This window comes from Capra hircus, chromosome 15 (assembly GCF_001704415.2).
Source record: "Capra hircus breed San Clemente chromosome 15, ASM170441v1, whole genome shotgun sequence".
Classification (NCBI taxonomy): Eukaryota; Metazoa; Chordata; class Mammalia; order Artiodactyla; family Bovidae; genus Capra; species Capra hircus.
The window spans coordinates 16630163-16653140 of NC_030822.1; the positions used below are offsets into that span (position 1 = coordinate 16630163).

At 44.5% G+C, this 22978-nt stretch overlaps 1 protein-coding gene across 2 annotated transcripts in view; it reads right to left on the reverse strand.

Moving 5' to 3' along the window:
• TRIM44 (tripartite motif containing 44) overlaps window positions 5632-22978 on the reverse strand; it is a 112431-nt gene continuing 95084 nt past the window's right edge. For both annotated transcript variants that reach the window (XM_018059237.1, XM_005690119.3), the window contains one exon: window positions 5632-7276. In XM_018059237.1, the coding sequence (XP_017914726.1) occupies window positions 7265-7276 (12 nt within the window). In that variant the 3' untranslated portion in view covers window positions 5632-7264. The remainder of the gene's footprint in view (window positions 7277-22978) is intronic.

Consider the following 22978-nt stretch of genomic DNA (forward strand, 5'->3'; position numbering starts at 1 on the left):
CTTTACAGTCCCTTTCCAAGAATATGAAGCTGGCCTGATGTCAAGTTGTTGGAGACGCCTTCAAGACGTTTAATTAAATGACAGACTCGGTGCCAGAGATGGCTGACTTTGGGTATTCTAAGACTAAAGCCCAAGAAGCCAAGGCTTTGCCTCTGCTGGTGATTTAATGATTTATGGTCTTGGAAGAAAGGAGATAAGGCAAGTCTAGTAATTCCCTCCTTCCGGAAATGCAGTTTCAGGCCGGAGAGGATTTCACTCTTCTCTTTAGCCTTCCTTCTCTCACTGTACCTCTGCGTTTCACAAACTGTATAAAACAAGGCCTAAAAGGACAAATTCCTTTGCCCCAAGGCCACACTGCATGTGTTTGTGGGGAGGATGTGCATGGGTGATGTTGTTCACTAGCATAAGGTAGAATCGGTGCAGCTAGGAGAGGAGCGATTGAGAGCTGGGGTTTTATGTCAATTCCTGCTGTGCTATGCTTAGTTGCTCAGTCGTGTCCGACTCTTTGTGACTCCATGGACTGTAGCCCACCAGACTCCTCTGTCCATGGGATTCTCCAGGCAAGAATACTGGAGTGGGTTGCCATGCCCTCCTCCAGGGGATCTTACCAACCCAGAGATTGAACCCAGGTCTCCCGTACTGCAGGCCGATTCGTTACCATCTGAGCCACCAGGGAAGCCCAAGTCAGCCAGATCTGGGTTTAAATCCCACCTTTTCATTTATTGGGGTGTGACCTTGGGCATAGCTTTTAACTCTCTGATCCCTGAACAATAAAATAGAGAATAATATCAGTGTGATGAGAATTAAATAAGATAATGTAAAAAGCGATGAGGACAGTGCCTGGTCTGGAAAAAGAGCTCAGTAAATGGTAGCTATTATTTAACAAAATGAATGATTTAGCCTGCAAGACTGTCACGTTGAACAAGGAATTAGTGCAGACACTCTGCTCAGCCAGTTATTGACTTTGTTTCCTTTTCTGTGACGTCTTCTTTTCTTGCTAATACCGGCAGCCTGACTTTCGGCCGGGTGTACCCACCTCTGGTGTCTCGTTAAGGCCAGGAGATAGTCCAAACCAGCTGCAATTTCACTCTTTTATGAGTGTGAAGGAAATGGGGCCACCTGTAAGTTGGCCAAGCAAAGATCAATGAGACAAAATAAAGAATTGTAGCTATCAGAGGGAAAGACGATAAAATGAGAAAAGGCTGGGGCAGTGGGATGTGGTATTGAGTTGCTGGCACCAGGAAGCAAGGAAGAAAACCTCCAAACACACTGTGGTTTGTTAAAACACCAAGACTCCCAAGTACCACAGTGCTTGGCAGCCCCATCTCACCAAGGCAGAAGTGTCCTCAGCAGCTGGGGAGGTTATGAGAGATGGGAGGAAGTGGGCCTAATGGTTACTCCAGGAGACAGAGAGTCTGATGGCTTGGCTCACTGGGTGACCTTACTTGCTCTAGAACCCTTACTGGAACAATTTCTCTAAAGTTCATACAGCCCCCAGCTAACTAAAGGGGTCTGATGGAGACGAATCTGTTAAAAAAGACTGCTTTAGAGCAGGGCTCATACAAACACTCTTGCTGGTAGGTTTTAAAAACTGAATTTTAATACCTTTAGGTAGGACTTGTACTTTCTAATTCATACAGTATCTACTACCTTGAGTTTTCACATTTTGCCTCTTGGTTTTAATGCATCCTTGGCTCCTGGTATTACAAACTGGATGAGAACTGCTTCATTTATAACTTAATTCTATCTCTTCATCAGTTGTATCAAATGTGTACTTCTAAGATTCCCCAAAGATGATTTTGCTGGCCTAACTGTAATTTGCTCTATGAAATTTTTTTTCCCTAGAAAATATGGTAAAGATTAAAGTTTTCCCACCCCCTTGGGCGAATCCAAATTGTAAAGCTTTAACATTATTTGAAAACATCATTCAGGACCAAGCATTCTTTACTTTATAATCTACTTTGCTGAGAAAATTTAATGTAGGCATGGATCGTTTCACTTTGAGGAGAAAACGTCTCTTTAAATAACTATGACTTTCAATCTGTCCTTCTGTAACTCCCAGAGACCTCCTAAGTCACTCCAGAGAAGCCAGGACGAAGGAGCATCCCGTCTCTCATAACCAAAACACCATCATCTGCGGCATGATCACGGTCAAGAGTGCAGATCACTGTGAATATTTACACCTAGCACGTCCTTTGTGCAAAACTCTGAGAGACAAATGGTATTTCCAGGAATAGTTTATTGATTTCCAAATGCACAGGGGCACCGAGTCCAAACATCCTGGGATAGCGGTAAATCTCTCTCACAAGATAATTTACAGCAAGAAAATGATATACTGCAACATTAACTCAAACGTATAATTCCCTTGAAAGATTGAGTGTTCCCTTGTTTAATGTAAAGGGTGAAAGGGGAAGATGACTCAGGAGGGAATGTGACAGTGTACAGGGAAACAGGCAGAGGACGATGGATTCGTTGGTTCCCCCCCCCACGAAGTGGGTGCAAGACTGGTCACCGGAGAAAGACTGGCCGCTGGTACTCCCATGAAGGATAAATCTACTGTCCCTCAAGGTCATACCAAGCCCAGCATGATATGACCTGGCCCTGTGGCAGTTTTGTACCAGTATACCACAAGTGTTGTAATTAATTTATTTTTATTTTCCTGCTCTGGCACCAGTTCTGCTGTTTCTGGTGTGTTCTCGGGCCTTATAGCTCTTGGAATGAGCTGGCGTGGGACTTCCAACACACTGTTGGGTAAGGCAGTATTAATGAGATCTAAAGTCTCCTCTATAGGCCTTTTGTTTGTTTGTTTGTTTTTCTCAGGGCTAGGCTGAGTCCACTCATAATGAGATCGATTTGTTTTTTTAATCAGAAGATTTTAGATGTGCTAGGCACATAGTAAACAAGCAACTGATTTTCTTATGGAAAAGCATGTGTCGAACAGCTATTTTGTGAGTGTGCCAAGGTACGGGCAAGAGAATATTGCCTAGGTGGAGGAAAGAGCTTCCTAAGCCCTACCACTCTTACCAGTTATGAATTCTTCAGCCATGCCCTCAGGCCTGACTGCAGTGGTCAGACTCCCAGGTCACCGAAATGGCTGGGTATCCAAATTTCCCGTATCATTAGACCTCCTGGAGTAGGGCTGGAGTGCAGATTCCTTCAGGGCTGTCACCTTCGCTCAGCTTTAGGAGCTGACAGCCTTTGCCGAGGCACAGCTCATCCTATAAGCATCTCTTGAGCAAGCACCACGGCTCCATTACCTGGTGACGCTTGTGATCAGAGCCGGCAGGAACCTCTGCGTGGTATGTAAGATAATGAGGGGACTGCTCTGCAGTTCCCTCGGTTGTTAAACTGAGTGTGTGTGTATGTGTACATATACACATCAGGTATTTGCAGGGACGTCCATATTCACTGGACTTTGAATTGCCGCATCCTCACAGGGCACAGACGAGCTAGGTTTACTAGAATATGAAGATTTCCTTTGCAGCAGCAAGCATTTTCAAATAGAGAGTGGAACACTGCTCACTTTCACTATTTCTGAGACGTTCCACACTCCTAAAGGTCTAGAAACACTTTATTTATGGGCTGCGTGCATGCTCAGTATGTCTGACTATGAGTCTGGACTGTAGCCCGCCAGACTCTTCTGCCCATTCTCCAGGCAAGAATACTAGCATGGGTTGCTATTTCCTTCTCCACAGCTTTTCCACCCAGGGATTGAAGCTGTGTCTCTTGAATCTGCTGCCTTGGCAGGCAGGTGCTTTACCAGCTGAGCCACTGGGGAAACCCAGTAACTGGCCTAGATGGCTCCAACTCCCCCTTCTTTATGAGGGATGGCACCAAAGAGGAAAGGCCTCCTCCCATTCCTGGGGGCAGGCTCAAGTCAGCAACATGTGCTTAATGTATCTGCTAAACTGGAAGAATAAGGCTACCCTGATGCCATTTCTGGGCCCAAACTACTGCCATGAAATGTCACTGTGAAAAAGAATCCTTAGAGTGGAATGGTCAGACTGTAGCAGGGGAACCCACAGCCTTTTCTGTATTTTAGGGATATATAAGAGTTAGGAAGGGAGAAGGAAATGGCAACCCACTCCAGTATTCTTGCCTAGAGAATCCTGTGGACAGAGGAGCCTGGAGGGCTGCTGTCCATAGGGTCACACAGAGTCGGACACGACTGAAGCGACTTAGCATGCATGCATGCATTGGAGAAGGAAATGGCCACCCACTCCAGTATTGTTGCCTGGGGAATCCCAGGGACAGCAGAGCCTGGTGGGCTGGCATCTACGGGGTCACCCAAAGTCATACACAGCTGAAGCGACTTAGCAGCAGCAGCAGCAGCAGCAGCAGAGTTAGGAAGAGCCAGGTACAAAAATCTGGCTCCCATACTTTCTAGCTGCGTAACTCAAGACAAATAACTCTTACCTACAAATCTGTATTATCATCTGAGAAATGGGGCCTTAGTGCAGGGTCCTAAGTATTTAAAATCATTTCCCTATTTGGGCTGTCAGAGCAGAGACTCCAGGCACTTCTTGGAATTGCCCTGGATGTAATGTCACCAAATCAAAGGTCAGACCTCCTTGTAGCCTCGGATATCCAACCTTTGGAAGGCATCCAAGGATTGCTGTGAGGACCCAATTCATTCTGAAGACAGTCATTACCTGTCTCCCTTGCTGACATCTCCCTAGGGATGTCTGCAAACCCTGCAGCCAGGCAGGACACAATTTGGAGCAACTCTACTGACCTGGTAGGAGGGAGGCCTCCTCATGCTGGGGCTTAAGGCCAAGCAGCCTGCTCCAGCTTTGGGGAAGCTGGTGCCACTGGAGGCAGCATCCTAGCTCTTGCGTTGATAGATGCTGCCAGCAGGAACTCGGGAGCCTGGACAGAAGCTGCTGTGCCGTGTTTAATGCTTCCCTGGTTAAAGTTTTATCAGGTACTGAAGACAGCGGGAGCCCATAAAGCAGATCTGAAATCCTTTCTAGGTAAAAGCCAAAGTGCTTTCCTCGAGGATTATAGAGATATGATAATTTATTGAGACAGGCTGGTATGTATTTTTATATTTCCATTCATATCCATTGCATAAATGCCTGGGTTTCCCAAATACTGATTTAAAGTAATAGCTATGATCACTTATGGAGGAGCCAATAAGCTGTCGATTGCTAAGATAAGGCTACCACTTGGAGATTAAACAATGGTTACTGGGGAAAGACAACACAAGCTTCCAAATCCTACAGTCTTCTTAATCTTTCGATTTTTTAAACTCTTTTTGAGAATGGCCACTGGTCTTCCTTTAAAGGTAGTTGCATTGGATGTGGCTGGGGGATGTAATTAGTGGCCTGCCAAAATCTCCAGTTTTTTGTGGGCAGAAAGGTAAAGCACCGAACATGTCTCAGCCATTTGTTGGCCACCAGTTTAAGATAAAAAAAAAAAAAAAAAAAAAGCCCAAACTACTCTCAGCCCCCAGTGTCCCTCATGATTTAGTAAGCTGTGGTACTCTTAACTGAGAAGCGTATATGCCTGGTAGCTTCCTGGCATCAAAGAAATAGTCATTTCATAGCATGCACAGGATTGAACAGTGATATAAACAGGATTCCGACAGTAAGCACTATTTCTACCTCAAAACCACTCTGCACACACACATCAGTTGGCCCTAAAGCTTTGTTGACAGGTGTACAGGTCACAGGCAGGCAGGCAGGAAAACAGGAAGATCCCCCGATGCAGGCCCCTGTGGTTCTGCCTCAGAAGCACTAGGAGTCTGGGTCCCGAGTCAGCAGAAGCCCCAAGGCTCTTGGGTGTATGCAGTTCCAGTTGTACTTCTCAGAAGCGAACACCCAAATACCACCGATGGCAGAGGAGGGGGAACGCACAGCCCACTTGCAAACAAAAGTCCTCTGCGAAGTCTCCCGTTTAATCTTTACAGTTTATGTATATGAACATTCTATTTCATAATGTAACTGTGTTTGTTTTATCCGAAAATAACATCATGCCCTGACTCCAAAACATTTGTTCAGTCAAAACTGCTGCTGCGGAAGATGCATGCTTCTCAGTTTCCAGTTCTGTGTTCCCTAGTACATCACTGCTACGTTGGGAGTAAAAAGCTTGGCTGTAAGAAAATGTGATTTGGAGTGGGGAGAGGCCAGAGTCCAACCACTGTGTGTCTCTGCTCACAGCGTGTAAGCAGTGGGTGGGAGATGACCTGGATGTGGGGAGTGCTGGGGCCGGAGGGGTCCTCCCCTGGAGTGAAAGGAAGGTCTGTGTGCCAGGGGGTGGAGCTCAATTCACACACCACAGAGGGCCAAGTATCCTCCCCACTCTGCACTGAAGCCAAATCAGGCTAAGCTAGGGGAAGAGGAGCAAAACCTACAGAGCAAATTCCCATTTGTGACACACATTCCAGACTTTCATGATGTGACGAGACCCATAAAACCTCAGAATCCACTCACATAATTCAGATTCCGTCAGGTCCTTTACTGACTATTTTGGAAACCTAGGCAATTTGAGTTCAGAAATATTTATTTCGATTTCAACTTTTAATCAGATCTTTTTGGTTCCCCCCTCTTTTTTTTTTTTTTTAAAAGTCATTTCCTTTCTACCTCTTCAATCATTTTTTTTTTTTTTCATTTCCACAGGATTGAATTATGAATCTGAAGTCCAGGATAACCTCACGTATTAAAAATATCTTTATATATTTCTAACTTTTAACTCTGTCGGTTTTCAAGCCATCCATCTTATTTCATGAAACCACATTTTCACAGATGTATAATTGGACTTGTAGAGACTAATTACATGGGTTGATTCAGCCCTACTTTCCCCCTCATTTATTCCATGCTTCGATATGAATAAAGTGGGGGGTTATTAGCAGGGAGGGAAACAAATCCTGACTGCCCTTCAGGATGATTTCAGCTCCTTCTTAATGAAGTGATACTGTTTGGGTATACACCATTACAGGGACTGGCTTTCCTGAGGAAGTTCAAAGCAGCTGTTGAGGGAATGACCCGAGGACCCTGTAATTGCTCCTGGTGGAGCACGGGGGCACTTTTCCTTTTCCTGCCACAAGAGAATGAGAAGCACGGTCAGTAACAGTAAAGCTGGTCATTCCCTGGAGAGCTCTGTGCCTGCTGCGGGTCTGGGGAGGCATCTGGCGGAAGCACGTTGCTTGCCGGGCAGCCTTCACAGGGGTCAGAAGCCGTTGCACACACGCCGTCACATACGCACAAGGGGAAGGGGGGGTGTTCCACCGGGGGGGCGGGCAGGCCTTCATGTGTCCTCGTCTTCATCGGCACCACTACAAAGGAAAGGAGAACCAGTGAGTTCAGACATCACAAGACCGGAGGTGCGCCTGTCTGCTGACAGCAGGCATAGGCTCTGCCGTCAGAGCCCCCTGGATTCCAGCCCTCACCCGACCACTGCGGGCACTGCGGCCAGCGGCATGCTTCTGCACCTCTCCATGTTCTGATTTCTTTATTTGACTGCAGAGATAATGATGATAATGAAACCTACTTTCTCAGGTTACTGGAGGAATAAATAAGAAAATACAGGTAAAATGCCTGTGCCTGGTACACAATAGGTGAATAGCTATTTAAAGGAACAAGTGATTTGTCATAGTATTTTTTTTTAATTGTAACTTGACAAAATAAATAGCTGGTAAAAATTGGGAGTCTGACTTCCCCTAAGCCTTAAAGCCAGGGCTTCCTCGGTGGCTCAGTGATGAAGAATCTGCCTGCCAATGTAGGAAACACAGGAGATGTGGGTTCAATCCCTGGGCTGGGAAGATCCCCTGGAGGAGGAAATGCAACCCACTCCTGTATTCTAGCTTGGATAATCCCATGGACAGAGGAGCCTGGCGGGCTACAGTCGTGGGGTCACAAAGAGTCAGATGCCACTGAGCACACACACAAACCCTAAAGTCACCTATTGCTAGAAGAGAAAAGCAAAGAGAAGCTGTCATTCTGTACACCCAGTGGCACTTCTCACTTGGAATAAAACCAAGATTTCCATTCATGCCACAGGGACAGTTACTGGATTCAGGTATCACCGCCTCAGAGAAGGTCCCCTATCTCAGTCAGCCTCCTTGGTCACGTCCATCTCCATCTTATTTTTTCATAGCCCTTATCACGTCCTATAAATCATTTGCTTGCTATTTACGCCTCCCTCTACCCCCGCTAGAGCATAAAAAGAGGAGCAGTACTGTCTATTTTATCGACGACTATTTATCTGGCACTAATACAGTGCTACACATACCGAAGTGTTCAATAAATAGCTGTTTCTAAAAGGGAGTGAGAAATAAAAATGGGAAGGGAGGGAAGAAAGGTGCTGAAAGGAACAGTCATTCAAAGCTGCCTTGATCAGGGCATCTTGGGTGTTGGTGGTATGTCAGGGGCCAAAAAATGAGTTGTGAGTCTTAGAAGCACAGCTAGAAGCTCAGCTGCTCAGGGTTAGAGCCTTGCTGGCTTGGTCCTCGGAGAGAACACTGTTGATAAAATACTAACGCAAGAAAAAGGCAGGGTCAGTAAAAGCCTTAGAAAAGTAGCAAACTTGCCTGGTTTCTCCTCGTCCACCACTTCTAGGGGTCACTATCCCGAAAATAAAGAAGGCTGAGCACCGACGAATTGATGTGTTTGAACTGGGGTGCTGGAGAAGACTCTTGAGAGTCCCTTGAGATCTTCATCACTGAGCAGGCAGATGCTTCATCACTGAGCCACCGAGGAAGCCCTGGCTTTAAGGCTTAGGGGAAGTCAGACTCCCAATTTTTACCAGCTATTTATTTTGTCAAGTTACAATAAAAAAAAAGCAGGAGATCAAACTAGTCAATCCTAAAGGAAATCAACCCTGAATACTGGGAGAACTGGAAGAACTGATGCTGAAGCTGAAGCTGAAACTTTAATACTTTGGCCACTGGATGTGAAGAGCTGATTCACTGGAAAAGATCCTGATGCTGGGAAAGATCGAGGGCAAGAGGAGAAGCGGGCAACAGAGTATGAAAAGGTTGGATGGCATCATCGTCTCAATGGACATGACTCTGAGCAAACTCTGGGAAACAGTGAAAGACAGGGAAGCCTGGTGTGCAGCAGTTCATGGGGTCACGAGAGTCAGACATGACTCAGTGACTGAACAACAGCAACGTCCTGAAAATAAAAAGAGCTTGATCAAGTGTGCTGGGGCACCAAGCTAAGCGCTCCTCGCCCATTCTTTCTATTACTCCTCACAACAATCCTAGGATGCAGGGACTACTGTTAATATTATTATGTTCCCCATTTGGCAAATGAGGAAAGCGAAGCTGTGAGAGACGTAAAATCCTCGGCCACAGAGTAAGGTCCATGTCCTTGAAACTTAGGGATTAGTTTTGGCTGGAGAAAGTCTCAGAGTCAGGTTAGGATACTTGGAAGGGAGGGAAGATCTCCTTCCTCTGGTCAAGACAGGAGTTAGGAAGAAGAAAGGCCTGGGGTGCCTTAGCTCCCAGCTATGACCTAGAAATTTGGTTTTTTTTTAACCTCACAACGGATTATCTATGTCTGTATAAAATCAGGGCTGTTTTGCATCCACTTGGGAAAGACTGTAAGGGAAAAATACCCTTAACAACAGACCTGTAGAACTGCTGCTCAGGGTGAAAGCACCTTAAGACACGGAGCCTGAAATTAAGGCAAGTGTACTCTAGGAGCCAGAAGATCCAACCCAGCAACCTTCACTATCCAAACTCTGCCCTATTCCATTTGCCCTATTCTATTCCCTCTTTCTGCCTGTTGTCCAATCTTGGGAGGAAGGGTGCACGCTTGGAGGGGCTGGTCAGTGAACTGTCATTAAGGAGCAGTGTTTGGTGGCATCCGTCCCAAAGGGAACAAAGGGTCTTTCATGAGAGTGCCTTGGCATAATCAAGGCACAGTTGGAACTGGCGCCATAGTCTCCCCTCTGGTATTATATCCAAAGCAAGCTCAATGTTCTTTTGTCCATTTTCCTTCAAATATGAGAGGTCTAGCATCAGCGTGTGCCCTTCCCTTAAACTGCGGCTCACTTTTTAGCATTCTTAACTTGAGATACATAGTTTAGAGGGTTCATGAACCTACTGAAATTGTATACAAGATTGTGTCTGTGTGTTCCTTGTCGGACAGAGGCCATAATTTTCATTATACTCAAAAAGGGGTCAACAACCTCCCAAAATTCAGTATAATGAAATTATAAATAAATTTAAGTTCCTTTCAAGTGGCCAGGTCCCTTACTATGAGACATGCAGAGTTGACTTGGGGAGAAGATCAGAAGCCCTGACTGATAAAATCTTTTCTCATTATCCTGAAAGAGGTCTGTTACGGGGCCTGAATGACCATGCTCACATCACAGTTTAAAAGCATAAGACCTTGGGATTCTAGCACCAACTCTTTTGTGACCCCATGGACTGTAGCCTTTCAGCCTCCTCTTTCCATGGGATCTCCCAGGCAAGAATACTGGAGTGGGTTGCCATTCCCTTTTCCAGAGGATTTTCCTGATCGAGGGATTGAACCCACATCTCCTGCATTGGCAGGCAGATTTTTTTACCACTGAGCCACCAGGGAAGTCCACGTCACTGATTAATCTGACTGTATACTCTGTATTAGTCAGGGCACTAGGCGCAATGAGTAAGATGAGATCACTGTAGTTGCCCTCATGGACTTTACAGTCCAGTAGGTGAGGGAGGGGGAAGCGGAGGGGAGGGATGAGGGGAAAGAGAGAGAGAGATGGGGGGTAGAAGGAGAGAAACATTTTTGTCCAGAATAGCATCTTCAAATAAAGCATCTTCTTTTTCATAGTTAATAACTGGGCTTTTATACAACAATAAAGTAGAAAAAAATATAACTGAATCTATAGCACAGAGTTCTGTTCACCTTGCGTGTGATCTCTCCTGGAGAGTCACACAGTATAGCTGGTGTGAGATACCATCTGAATGCTCCTTCTTGACTCTCTATATGAGCTGATCTGTGTTCACAGGATTTTATCTTAGTCTGTAGGAGCCTTTACTTTCTCCAAGGGAAGAAACATTGTCTTCCATCTTAGCCACTTATCATCCTCCGCCCCTCACACTGGATTTATAATTGGAGTGATACTCAGAAATTTTTTAAGTGTTTGTTTTGTTACTGCTGTTTTGAGAATAAACTAAGGGTGTTAGATAGCCCATTCTGTAGTGGATATTCACCACGAGAGAAGCAGCACTATATAATGGCTTTGAAGTCACCAAACCAAACTAGGCTGAACATCCCACTCACTCTGGCACTAATGAGCTGTGGGACTTGGGGTGAGCTGATCAGCCTCTCTGGGTCTCAGTTTCCTCGTGGTAATACTGTATATCTTCCGGGCTTACTGTGACAGTTCTCTGCATTTTATGCCATATAAACACAATGCCGGCTCCCTTCTTCACCCTGCCTTTCTGCTCCGGAAGCAGCACCTGCCTAACTTTCCTTCCACGCTGCTCTTCTAGCATCTGAGATGCTGCATTGCAGAGCATGTGTGCTCCTGTCTCCTAATGTCCTTAAAAAATCCTTTAAGTTCAGGAGTGCGACAGTCTATCCAGAGACAGACCTATGGATACTGAACAGAAAGAAAGCCTGAGCTCCCTGCTTCTGACACTTCTGCTTGACTCAGTCGTGTCCGACTCTTTGCGACCCTGTGGACTGTACTCCACCAGGCTCCTCTGTCCATGGGGATTCTCCATGCAAGAAGATGGGAGTGGGCTGCCAGGCCCTCCTCCAGGTTCTGTTTGACAGATCTCTAGAAAAGTCAGTCCCTTAAAAACACCGGTGAGGACAGACACTGTGAATCCAGTTCACTGGCCTCAGTCACAGACTGGCCCAGTTAGAGAGTGCTGGTGTTTCTAAAGGCAGAGGTTTTGAGACCAGGGTACACATGCCTCTGTGGTACCTAGTGATCTTCCAGGAGGTTATCTGCTGCTGCTGCTAAGTCACTTCAGTCGTGTCTGACTCTGTGCAACCCCATAGATGGCAGCCCACCAGGCACCCCCGTCCCTGGGATTCTCCAGGCAAGAGCACTGGAGTGGGTTGCCATTTCCTTCTCCAATGCATGAAAGTGAAAAGTGAAAGGAAAGTCGCTCAGTCGTGTCCGACTCTTCATGACGGTCACGGCTAATTCAAAGGAAATTAATGTCCAGATCTGTACCTTCCATATATACCCTTTCTTAAAACCGACCTCTCCCAGAACATGCTTGTATCTACAGGTTCTGTCTTCAGTCACTCTCACTTTTTACAATCACCTTACCTTCACCTCAGAAAAGAAATGCATACCCCTTATCCTACTGAATCTCACCACAGCACAATTTTAAAAAGCCTTGCTTCTATGAGAGCAGGGTAGGAAATAGTGAAGGATAGAATCCCTTATTTCATCCGGGTAGTAAACTCCTGGCAAAGCTGTGTGCCTTTATCTGTCTATCCATGGATCTAAGAATTCATATTCAGAAGTCAGACACTTGTCATGAAATGTGTACTAATATGTTCATTTTTAATTGGGAAAAAAAAAAAAGAAACCAGACTTGGATCTGACAGAATGCAAAACTGATTTGGCTGGATGGTTTGACCATTTAAATCATCTTTGCCCATGAGAGTATACAGCAGATCTTGCCTATAAATTTAAAAAGCTGTATCTGTAGTGTCAAAGTTTTGACAAAAATGTATATAAAGCAACACACTACGTCAGAAATAACATCCTTTTCAACTATCTAAACTTGATGTATAATTTTAGGAGTTAAAATGGGCAAGAAGACACATGATTTTTTTTCTAAATTATTTTTTGGGGGTGTAAGAACAAAAAAAAAATAGCTAAAGGAACCGAGAATTTCTAAATTGTGACTGCGTGAGTGATTTGACATTTAACACCTGCTGGGGGTAGGGCTCCAGGTGACAGAATGCGACTAAGAAGCCCCGCCAGCAGACCGCTGTGTCTCCTCTGCCAGCGGGGTGCACCTCCCCAAGAACAATCCCTTCTGTCTTGTGCTTGTGAAACTGAAGGCATTGTTAGAGGCAGGCCACAAGCCCCTGTCCTATTGAGCCTCTCAACACCCGCTGATAAAGTGATTATGATGGAAGAGTGTTTCCCTGCCTGACAAGCTTTTATGGACTGGCAGTTCAGATTTTCAGCTTCCGTCCCCAGAGATGGACACTTATACGAGGAAGTTAATAAATGAGGTGGGTAAGTACTCTGATCTCGCAAGTTACTTTCTTTTCCTGAGACTATAATACAACTTAATTCGATTTGGCATCACTTACACTGCCGAGTCCTTGGCTATTTATTATTATTGCTGTGAAAAGATTTTTCACTCATGAAGATGGAGAAATTAAGAGGTATCAACAAGAGAAGAAAGCTAGACTCAGCTGGGATTCCAAACAATAGATGTGGTATTCTTCAAAAATGAAGCCACACAGGTACTGTATGAGGAACTAATGGGAAGTCTCCATTCACCATCTAAAGCTGCAGTGGCTCACTTCCAGTGAGTGCGTGTTCAGCCCAGCTGGGGGATGGGCCAAACACCCAGATCAGAAACGCTCCTCCACCAGCCAGAGGACAGCTGCCACTCCTGTCTCCCAACACACCTGTCCCAACAGCCTAGGATGCAGGTGAGGGGGTTACTGTGCCAGAAGGAATCAGAACTCATATAATTAGCTGCAGCCATGGTTTTTCCAGTAGTCATGTATGGATGTGAGAGTTGGATATAAAAAAAGCTGAGTGCTGAAGAATTGATGCTTTTGAACTGTGGTGTTGGAGAGGACTCTTGGAGTCCTTTGGACAGCAAGGAGATCTAACCAGTCCATTCTAAAGGAGACCAGTCTTCAATATTCATTGGAAGGACTGATGCTGAAGCTGAAACTCCAATACTTTGGCCACCTGATGCAGAGCTAACTCATTGGAAAAGACCCTGATGCTGGGAAAGATTGAAGGCAGGAGGAGAAGGGGACAACAGAGGATAAGATGGTTGGATGGCATCACCAACTCAATGGACATGAGTTTGAGTAAGCTCTGGGAGTTGGTGATGGACGGCGAAGCAGGGAGGCCTGGCGTGCTGCAGTCCATGGGGTTGCAAAGAGCCGGACACGACTGAGCAGCTGAACTGACTGACTGACTGTAGGACTAATACAAATTAATTTTAAGAGATATAAGTGTAAATTTTAAAGCGATACACATATAAAGCAAAATGTCCTAAGTTTATCCTGGGATAACAGAGAAATACATGAGAGGACCCCACAGCTCTAGTCCTAGCTTTGCTGTGGGACCTCATTTCCTCATCTGGTGAATTTCACCTTAATGAAATTTATAAAATTTCAAACCAGACAAAAGTGAAGCTCCTTCCTGACTTACACACTTGCTGGGCTAGTTAATTAGCTCTCACTTATACTGTTTTTTCTCTTCCTTCCTGTGCTTCTCCAACTCAACCTGAAGGCTGACCTCAAGTGTTCAAGTTCTTTCACTTCTTTTTCTGGCTGGGCCCAAATACCAGGTTGATGAACTGTAGTGCTTGCTCAAGACCTAGGGCAGACCCTAGTTCAGTGAGCTCTGGTAACCTAATTCATCGTGGTTCTTGAAGTCTAAAGTGGCACCAGACTTGTTGCATCTTTCTTTGCAAATTACAGGGAACAGGGAGAAGAGCACTTTCCTCTCTAGATCCCTTTATACTTTATCCCATGAATCTTCTCTCCTTCAATAGTAACGACTGTTCGCAGATGGGTGACTTCATGTTCTAGGCACTGGGCTAAGCAATTTATATTTACAATCTCACTAAACCCTGATAGTGACTTTAGGATACGTATTATTATCTCCATCCTACTGATGAAAACACTGAGGCCAAGAGCAGCTACGTGACTTGGTTGAAATACACAGCTTGTAAATGGTAGATCTAGCCTATGAAGATTCCAGGACCCTCAGATATGAAACTGCTCTCGTGTAAAAGGAAAGACATAAACCTGATCCTCTGACCCAGATGGTAAGAGACAGCCATTTAAGAGCTCTAGGTTCAATTTTTACCTGAAAAATGAGATGATAATTATCTACCTTCAAGGGTTGCTGTAATGAATTGGAAGGTACATGCAAGTTCTTTTTTAAGATGAAAAATTTCCAATTAAGGGTAGGATGACTATGGAAGGAGAAGGAAATAGACACTGGGTTTGTCTCTCAGCCCTCACAGCTGCCTCTGCTCCTATAGACTGATGTAGGTACCTCTGAGAGAGGCTTGGGGTTCCAGTGGCCACAGATTCACACACTGACCACAGTGCTAAGTTTGATCTCTATGCACCTTGCAACCTGTTTATCGCTTGACAGGTGGCTGCCCTTCTCACACTCCACAGAGTCTGTGTGGGTGGTGGCCCTTTTCTATGGAGGACAGACAGGCACCAGCAGGCCTGTTCAGGCAGTGCCCTTTGATAGGGAGACCCCTGAACAGAAGTATCGGGCAGGCTTCTTAGCCTGCCAGCGTTCCATCTGTTCTCAGAACTCCCTTCTGTAGGACTGAGTCTTCTGCTACTGCTGCTGCTGGATTTATAATGGAATTAACCCCAACCATTTTTTTAAATTAAAAAGTAACTTTTTGTTTTTTGCTGATCTGTACTTTCTGGAGCAAACAAGTACTGCTTTTGTAAAAAGGGGGAAAAAAACCCATGCTGTTATCCACTGGTGATTAACACATAGAAATATATTCATTTATATCCCTCTGTGCATGCTAAGTCACTTCAGTCATGTCCTACACTTTGCAGACTCCCTGGACTTTAGTCCACCAGGCTCCTCTGTCCACGGGGTTCTCCAGGCAAGAATATGGGAATGGGTTGCCATGCCCTCCTCCAGGGCATCTTCCCGACCCAGGGATCCAATTGGCAGGCGGGTTCTTTACCACTGGTACCACCTGGGAAGCCTCTATACCCCTCCTACGCATATGTAAAATCACATATTTCAGTAAGTTCTTTCATAGTCTACGTTTTTCTTTCAACTATCAATCCCGAATACTGTTCCTTATCAAGAAATACAGTTCTATAAGGTTATGATTCATGATTAAGTTGTACAGACTTATCATACCTAATATTGGACACAAATTATTTCTACATTTTCACTATTTCCTATATACGCTGGGATCCATATTCATATTGGTGAATCTTTAGGTTCACCCTTAATTATTTCCAAAGAAAAAAACTGCCTGAAGGGAAACTCCTGGGTCAAAGGAAAAATTACAAAGATAGTACAGAGGGTTCCAATATCTAGTTTCCTTTAACACTATTATCTTACATTAGTGCATTTGTTAGAATGAATCAACAAATTTGGTATACTAGTTTAATACTTATATAAACTAGTATTAATACTTATATAATATTTAATATAATATTAAAGTATTGATATAAGTATTAATACTTATATAAACATATATCATGTCTGCATTTGATTCAGATACCCTTAGCTTTTTCCCTAATGTCCTTTTTCTGTTCCAAATTTCACTGAAGATACTACATTATATTTAGTCATTAGGTCTCCTAAGTCTTGTTTTGGCTTTGACAGTTTCTTAGACTTTCTTGTTTCTGATGACCTTGACAGTGTTGAGAAGTGCTGGTCAGATATTTGGTAGAAAGTCCCTCATTGGGGATTTGTCTTAAGTTCTTCTCATGGTTGTGGGTCTTAAGAAGAAAAATCACAGAAGTAAAGTGCTGTTCTGATCCCGTCATATCAAGGGCACGTGCTATTGATATGACAGTGCTGTTGATGTTGACCTTGATCACCTGGCTGAGCTAGTACTTGTTAAAGGTTTTCCACTGGAAAGTTACTCTTTTTCCCCCTTCACCTACTGTACTCTCTGAAAAGAAGTCATGATGAGCAGCTACACCTAAGGAGTGAGGAGTTATGCTCCCCTTGGATGAAGGCAGAGTATCGAAAATCATTTGAAGTTTTCTGAACATGAGATATGTCCATTCTTCATTTATTTATTTATGGATCATTTGTTTACATCAGTATGGACTCACAGATACTTATTTTTACATTTGGGTTATAATCCAATGCTACTTTATTTTGTTGCTCAAATTGTTCAGCTTTGGCCTTTGGGAGCTCTTGTATTAGTAATAGTCCAATCCTGTGACCTCTGACATACCCTCATCAATGTGATGTTTGCTTTGAGGTTTTGCAGAAACACTTCCTTACTTTTTGACACTACAATACTACAGCCTCATTCTCTATATTTCCTGTCCCAGTCCAAGAATCAGATATTACCCCAACAAGCAAAGGATATGCATTTTTAAGAGTATTTGATCTATTATTGTCAAAATGCGCTCCAGAAGTCATTCCGTACTGATTTACAATCATTACTCAAATAGGAATGAGAATGCCCATCTTCCCCCCACCCTTGCCAATGTGGGGCAGTTCCAGTGACTGTGGGGATGAGATGGTGTGTGCTTCTTCTTTCTGCATTAACTTCTATGTTACTATTTGGTTTTCTGTTGAACTTCAAAAGGGAAATGCCATGCGGGCTGTAAGCTCTCCCTTTTCTCTGCCAATCTGTTGGTCTTCCCCAACCTCCCCTCCCTTCCACTACTGCTGGATTTCACATAACTGATGACCTCCTGTCGTGAGGGCTGAAAGGAACTCTTCCCAAAGCCTCCATTAGGCCCTGGGCAATTCCAGGGGGTAGGGGTTTAGAAGCAGAAAATAGCTCAAGGGTTTACCTTCCCTGCTTCCTGCACCTTCAGGAAATCCACCTGACCCAGTTTCCTCATCTTTTCTTGGCAAGTGCATAATAGAAACCAAATCTCTCTCAAGCAGTTTCCTTCCACAGAAATCTTAAACATAAGATTTAATAAAATGCTGGACTTCAAATTTCCTGTTGCCTCAGCTGCTGTATCTTACAAGTTACCAAAGGGAGAGGAGAAAAGATCAATAAATAAATACACTCTTGACATAAATCTCTAATCTCTTTATGAACAGTAGGCTTTTCCCCCCAGATGTCCCATATTAGCTCTCAGTAGTTTTGAGTCCCAAGATGACCTTAAATTGAGGTCCGGAAGTTGTAGAAAGTTGGAAACTGGAAGCACACCAACTCTCAGAATCTACTTTTCATGTCACAGAGGGTTATGAATGTGGATTTAAGAGTTAGGAACACCTAGGTTTGAGTCACAGCTTTGCCATTCACTAGTTGTGGGATTTTGAGTTTAGTGCTCCTACCTGGAAATGGAAGACAACTTAGTAGCTACCTAGAAGAGTTACTGGAAGGATCAGCTGAGGATTAACGTAGAGAGAGACTGCGGGACCTATGTAGAGAGAGCTGCGCATGGAACCTGGCACCTAGAAAGTGCACAGTACATTGTATAGTTATAGATGAAGAAATCAAAGCTAAGAGAGGCCACAAGTTAAATAGGGCCTCTGTTGAATATGAGATGAATTGAACACGAGTTTCTGGTTCCTGAACATATCATCATATTTGCAAGCCTCATTTTCTCTAAGAATGGCATTTATTAACAAGAGAGAAGAGACAACGCCACTGTCACACATGCATGACAGGCATCATTCTGCCACTTGAATGGGTTCAAGATTGCTTCTCAAGCTTGTTCTCTTGGTGTTTGATAACAGGCTGTTGGCTAATAACAACAGTCAACAACTATAATTTATTGAGTGCTTTATGTGTGCCAACCACTGTGCTCAAAATCTCCCTATTCCACTGAGTCCGCCAGCGAGTTCTGTCCACTCCTTCTGCACTTTTGTTCTGTGGCTGTCCATTCCTCTTCTCCAGTGCCACCATCTCCTGCTTGAACGGCTGCAGTTGACTTTGGACTGGTTTTCCTATTTCTGTTCTTACTTCACTTCTGTTTGGTTTTCAAACTGCACTCAGAGTAATAGTTCATAAGTGCACAACAGATCAAGTCACTGCCCACTTAAAAATCCATCAATGGCTTCCTAGAGCCTTGGAATAAAGTCCCTGGCCTACATGGTTTGGCCCCTGCCTACCTCCCTGACCTATTTCATGCCACTTGCCAGCCACACTAGCTCTCTCTTTGCCTCCTCAGATAAGCAGAGCTTGGTCCTGTCTAAGGCTTGTGCGTTTGCAGTTAGGTCTCAAAAGCTTCCCCCCTCACAGCTTGGAATGACTGGCTCCTTAACGCTTAGGGCTCAGCTCCAATGTCACCTTTTCTGAGACTTTCCCTGACCAAGCAATCTAGAGTACCAGCCCCATCCCTGTGCTGTTCCATTAGATTCTCCTGATGTCTTCACAGCACTGATCACTACCTAACATTGTTTCAAGATGTAAAGGTCCTTAACTATTTTGTTCCCTGCTATGTCACTGGTACCTGATAATGAGCCTGGCACCAGTGAAACTTCAACACAGTTATTCTGAGTGAATGATCAAAACAACCCCATAAAGAATTACTGTTCTAGAAACATTCCAAGTCTCCCCAGGCAACTTGCTGGTCTTAGAGATACTGCCCAGGAATCTCATGGACAGCTTACTCACAGGTGAGCCTGGGATCCATTTCTTTCCTAACTCTCACTGTGATCACCAGGCACAAATAACCACCGGGGACACCAGGTGTGGATTAAAATGCTGTATCATGAGTGATGCTTATGTTTACAAATGTCTAAGCCTTACTGGTAAAGAATGTGCATGTTTGATGGACAAGGAATGCTGTGTCACTAAGGATAAAGCAGAAGCAAGTTCATGTCCAGTTCCTCCCAAGCAAAGAAACCTGTTCAGTTCAGTTCACTTGCTCAGTCGTGTCCGACTCTTTGCGACCTCATGAACCGCAGCACGCCAGGCCTCCCTGTCCATCACCATTTCCCGGAGTCCACCCAAACCCCTGTCCATTGAGTCGGTGGTTCCATCCAACCATCTCATCCTCTGTTGTCCCCTTCTCCTCCTGCTCTCAATCTTTCCCAGCATCAGGATCTTTTCAAATGAGTCAGTTCTTCGCATCAGGTGGCCAAAGTATTGGAGTTTCAGCTTCAACATTAGTCCTTCCAATAAATACCCAGGACTGATTTCCTTTAGGATGGACTGGTTGGATCTCCTTGCAGGCCAAGGGACTCCCAAGAGTCTTCTCCAATACCACAATTCAAAAGTATCAATTCTTCGGCTCTCAGCTTTCTTTATAGTCCAACTCTCACATCCATACATGACCACTGGAAAAACCACAGCCTTGACTAGACGGACCTTTGTTGGCAAAGTGATGTCTCTGCTTTTTAATATGCTATCTAGGTTGGTCATAACTTTCCTTCCAAGGAGTAAGTGTCTTTTAATTCCATGGCTGCAGTCACCATCTGCAGTGATCTTGGAGCCCAGAAAAATAAAGTCAGCCACTATTTCCACTGTTTCCCCATCTATTTGCCATGAAGTGATGGGACCAGATGCCATGATCTTAGTTTTTAAGCCAACTTTTTCACTCTCTTTTTTCACTTTCATCAAGAGGCTCTTTAGTTCTTCTTCACTTTCTGCCATAAGGGTGGTGTCATCTGCATATCTGAGGTTATTGATATGTCCTATCCTCCTTATAAAACGGCTGCATGTTTGGCAACTTCCAGCCCTCTGTAATCCAGCTGTGAGCTGACTCAAGGCAGGTTTGGATTCTAAGGCTTCAACTGTTTGCCCCTCACCCTAATGGTCTATGGAGGGAGAGTCGTCCAGGCCAAAATGGAAGTAAAGGGGCGTTTACTCACTGCTCCTCTCCTTCCCGTGGTGAGATGCCAGCTGAGGTGGAGATCCAGGAGTGGGAGAGCTGGGTGGTTCCTGTGGTTGTAGTGATGGTACAAAAGCACACAACTAAGAATCAGAGATGTAGCTTCAAACCTCATTCCGGTCGCATCTAAAGTACGACCTTGAGCAGTGGGGGGGAATGGGTCCATGAATATGTATACCTGAGTCCCTTTGCTGTCCACCTGAAACTATCACAATATTGTTAACTGGCTATACCCCAACACAAAATAAAAAGTTTAATAAAAAAATTCAATTAAGCCCTGTGATATGCTATGAAATCAAATGCAAACTTCATATTGAAATCATTTACTAATTCAATTATACTAAAATTATCAGAATTATTACATGTTTTGCTACTTTTAATACATAGTTTTCTTCCTATCTATATTTCAAAATTTGCATAGAACATTTTAAAGACTTTTGTAAACTCTGATATCAACATTTGAAAATTTTTTATTTTAAATTTATATTCTATATTAAAAAATTTATTGATGCTTGAAACAAACTATTTTATTAAAATATCATTCCTGAAGTAAAAGTCTTTTGAATTGTGGAAAAAAAAAGAAAAGCAGTATGACACTGAGTGAAAGGCCTCTTTAAAGTTTCCATGTTTGTTTGTAAAAGGACAATGATACCTGTAGAAGTGAGCTCGCTCAGTCATGTCCGACTCTTTGTGACCCCACGGACTGTAGGCCACCAGGCTCCTCCATCCATGGGATTCTCCAGGCAAGAACACTGGAGTGGGTTGCCATTTCCTTCTCCAGGGGAACTTCCCGACCCAGGGATTGAACCCGAGTCTCCTGCATTGCAGGCAGGCACTTTACCCTCTGAGCCACCGGGGAAGCTGTAAGTACTCACTAAATGGATGCTACCATTATTTACTAATGGGCTTCCCTGGTGGCTCAGATAGTAAAGAATCCACCTGCAGTGCAGGAGACCTGGGTTCAATCCCTGGGTTAGGAAGATGGCTTGGAGAAGAGAATGGCCACCCACTTCAGTATTCTTGCCTGGGGAATTCCACGGACAGAAGGGTCTGGCGGGCTACAGTCTATGGGGTAGCAAAGAGTGGGATATGACTGAGTGACTAACACTTTCACTTTTCACATTATCTACTAATAACCCTAACCTTAACTGTAACCCTCTATAACAGCACCACCACTCCATTTTACAGATGAAAAAAACTGAGAAGTAGAGAAATGAATGACATCCCAAGGGCAGAGCTGGAATACAACCAAGGCCTGGCCCTTGCTTTCAACCATGGACAGGAGACTCAGTGCTGAGTGAAGGCAGCCATGCGGGGGCATGTGAAGTCAGCTTGGCCGCATTTATTCAGCCAGGTTACTGGTAATGCCTCAATACCAGCAGCATAGGTTGTAAACTTTGCTGACTGCTAAAGACTTTGCCAAGGCTTTGGCAAACTCAAATCCAAACCAAGTACTAGAAAACCACCGCCCTGCCTAGAGGATCCCAAGAGTCTCTTTTTAAAAAAAGATACAGCTAGACGTTTTCAGTTTTTTCAGCCACAGCCAGTCTGTGACTTCCTTGTAGCAAGCCAGCTGCAAGTCAGCCATTTCCCTCTGATTCTCACCTTGGTTCTTGTGAGCTTCAGCGAACAGCCATACAAAAGGGCCCACCCCTAAGATACCATCGCCTGGACACAGTCTCTCTGGGTCAGACATCAGTTTCAATTTCAATTCCACTTGTCTCGAGGTGACAGGCACCCAGGTCCTATTTAATTATGCTGCATAGAAAATATCCGTCAAGACTTCAGCTGATTTTCACTCCACCCCACTAGAGAAGAAAATCAGTGTTAAGTCGAGATAAGGCCCCACTGTCTGCCTTCAGGGAACTGGTGATGAAGGTGGTCTGAGGGATGTCTGCTCAGCCTGTGCAGCCTGCAAGGGGTTCAGGGATTCAGCACGCCTTTCCGTGGCTGTATTGTAAATGTCAGTCTTTGCTACTTGGACTCCTTGGAGGCTGGATCTGTTTTTCATTCACTGTTTACCCCGTGTTCACCAACATGCCTGGCACTTATGACGAATCTGGTGATGGGTACACAGTCTTTCTCACAACCTGCCTTGGCCAAGGAGAAGGGAGTCAGCTGGTGAAGGGAGCGGTGGGGAAGGTTGACCTTCAAGTAGAAGCTAGGTGCAGCAGGAAAGCAGATTTTCCTCCTAGGATTGCTAAGATCCACCTGCTAGGAGAACGCCTACAGGAGGTGGTGTGACATGTTAGGATCGCCCACTCTGGAGGAAGACCAGAATTCCCACCCAAGCCCTTCTGAGCTGTGCGACTCTAGCAAAACAACCT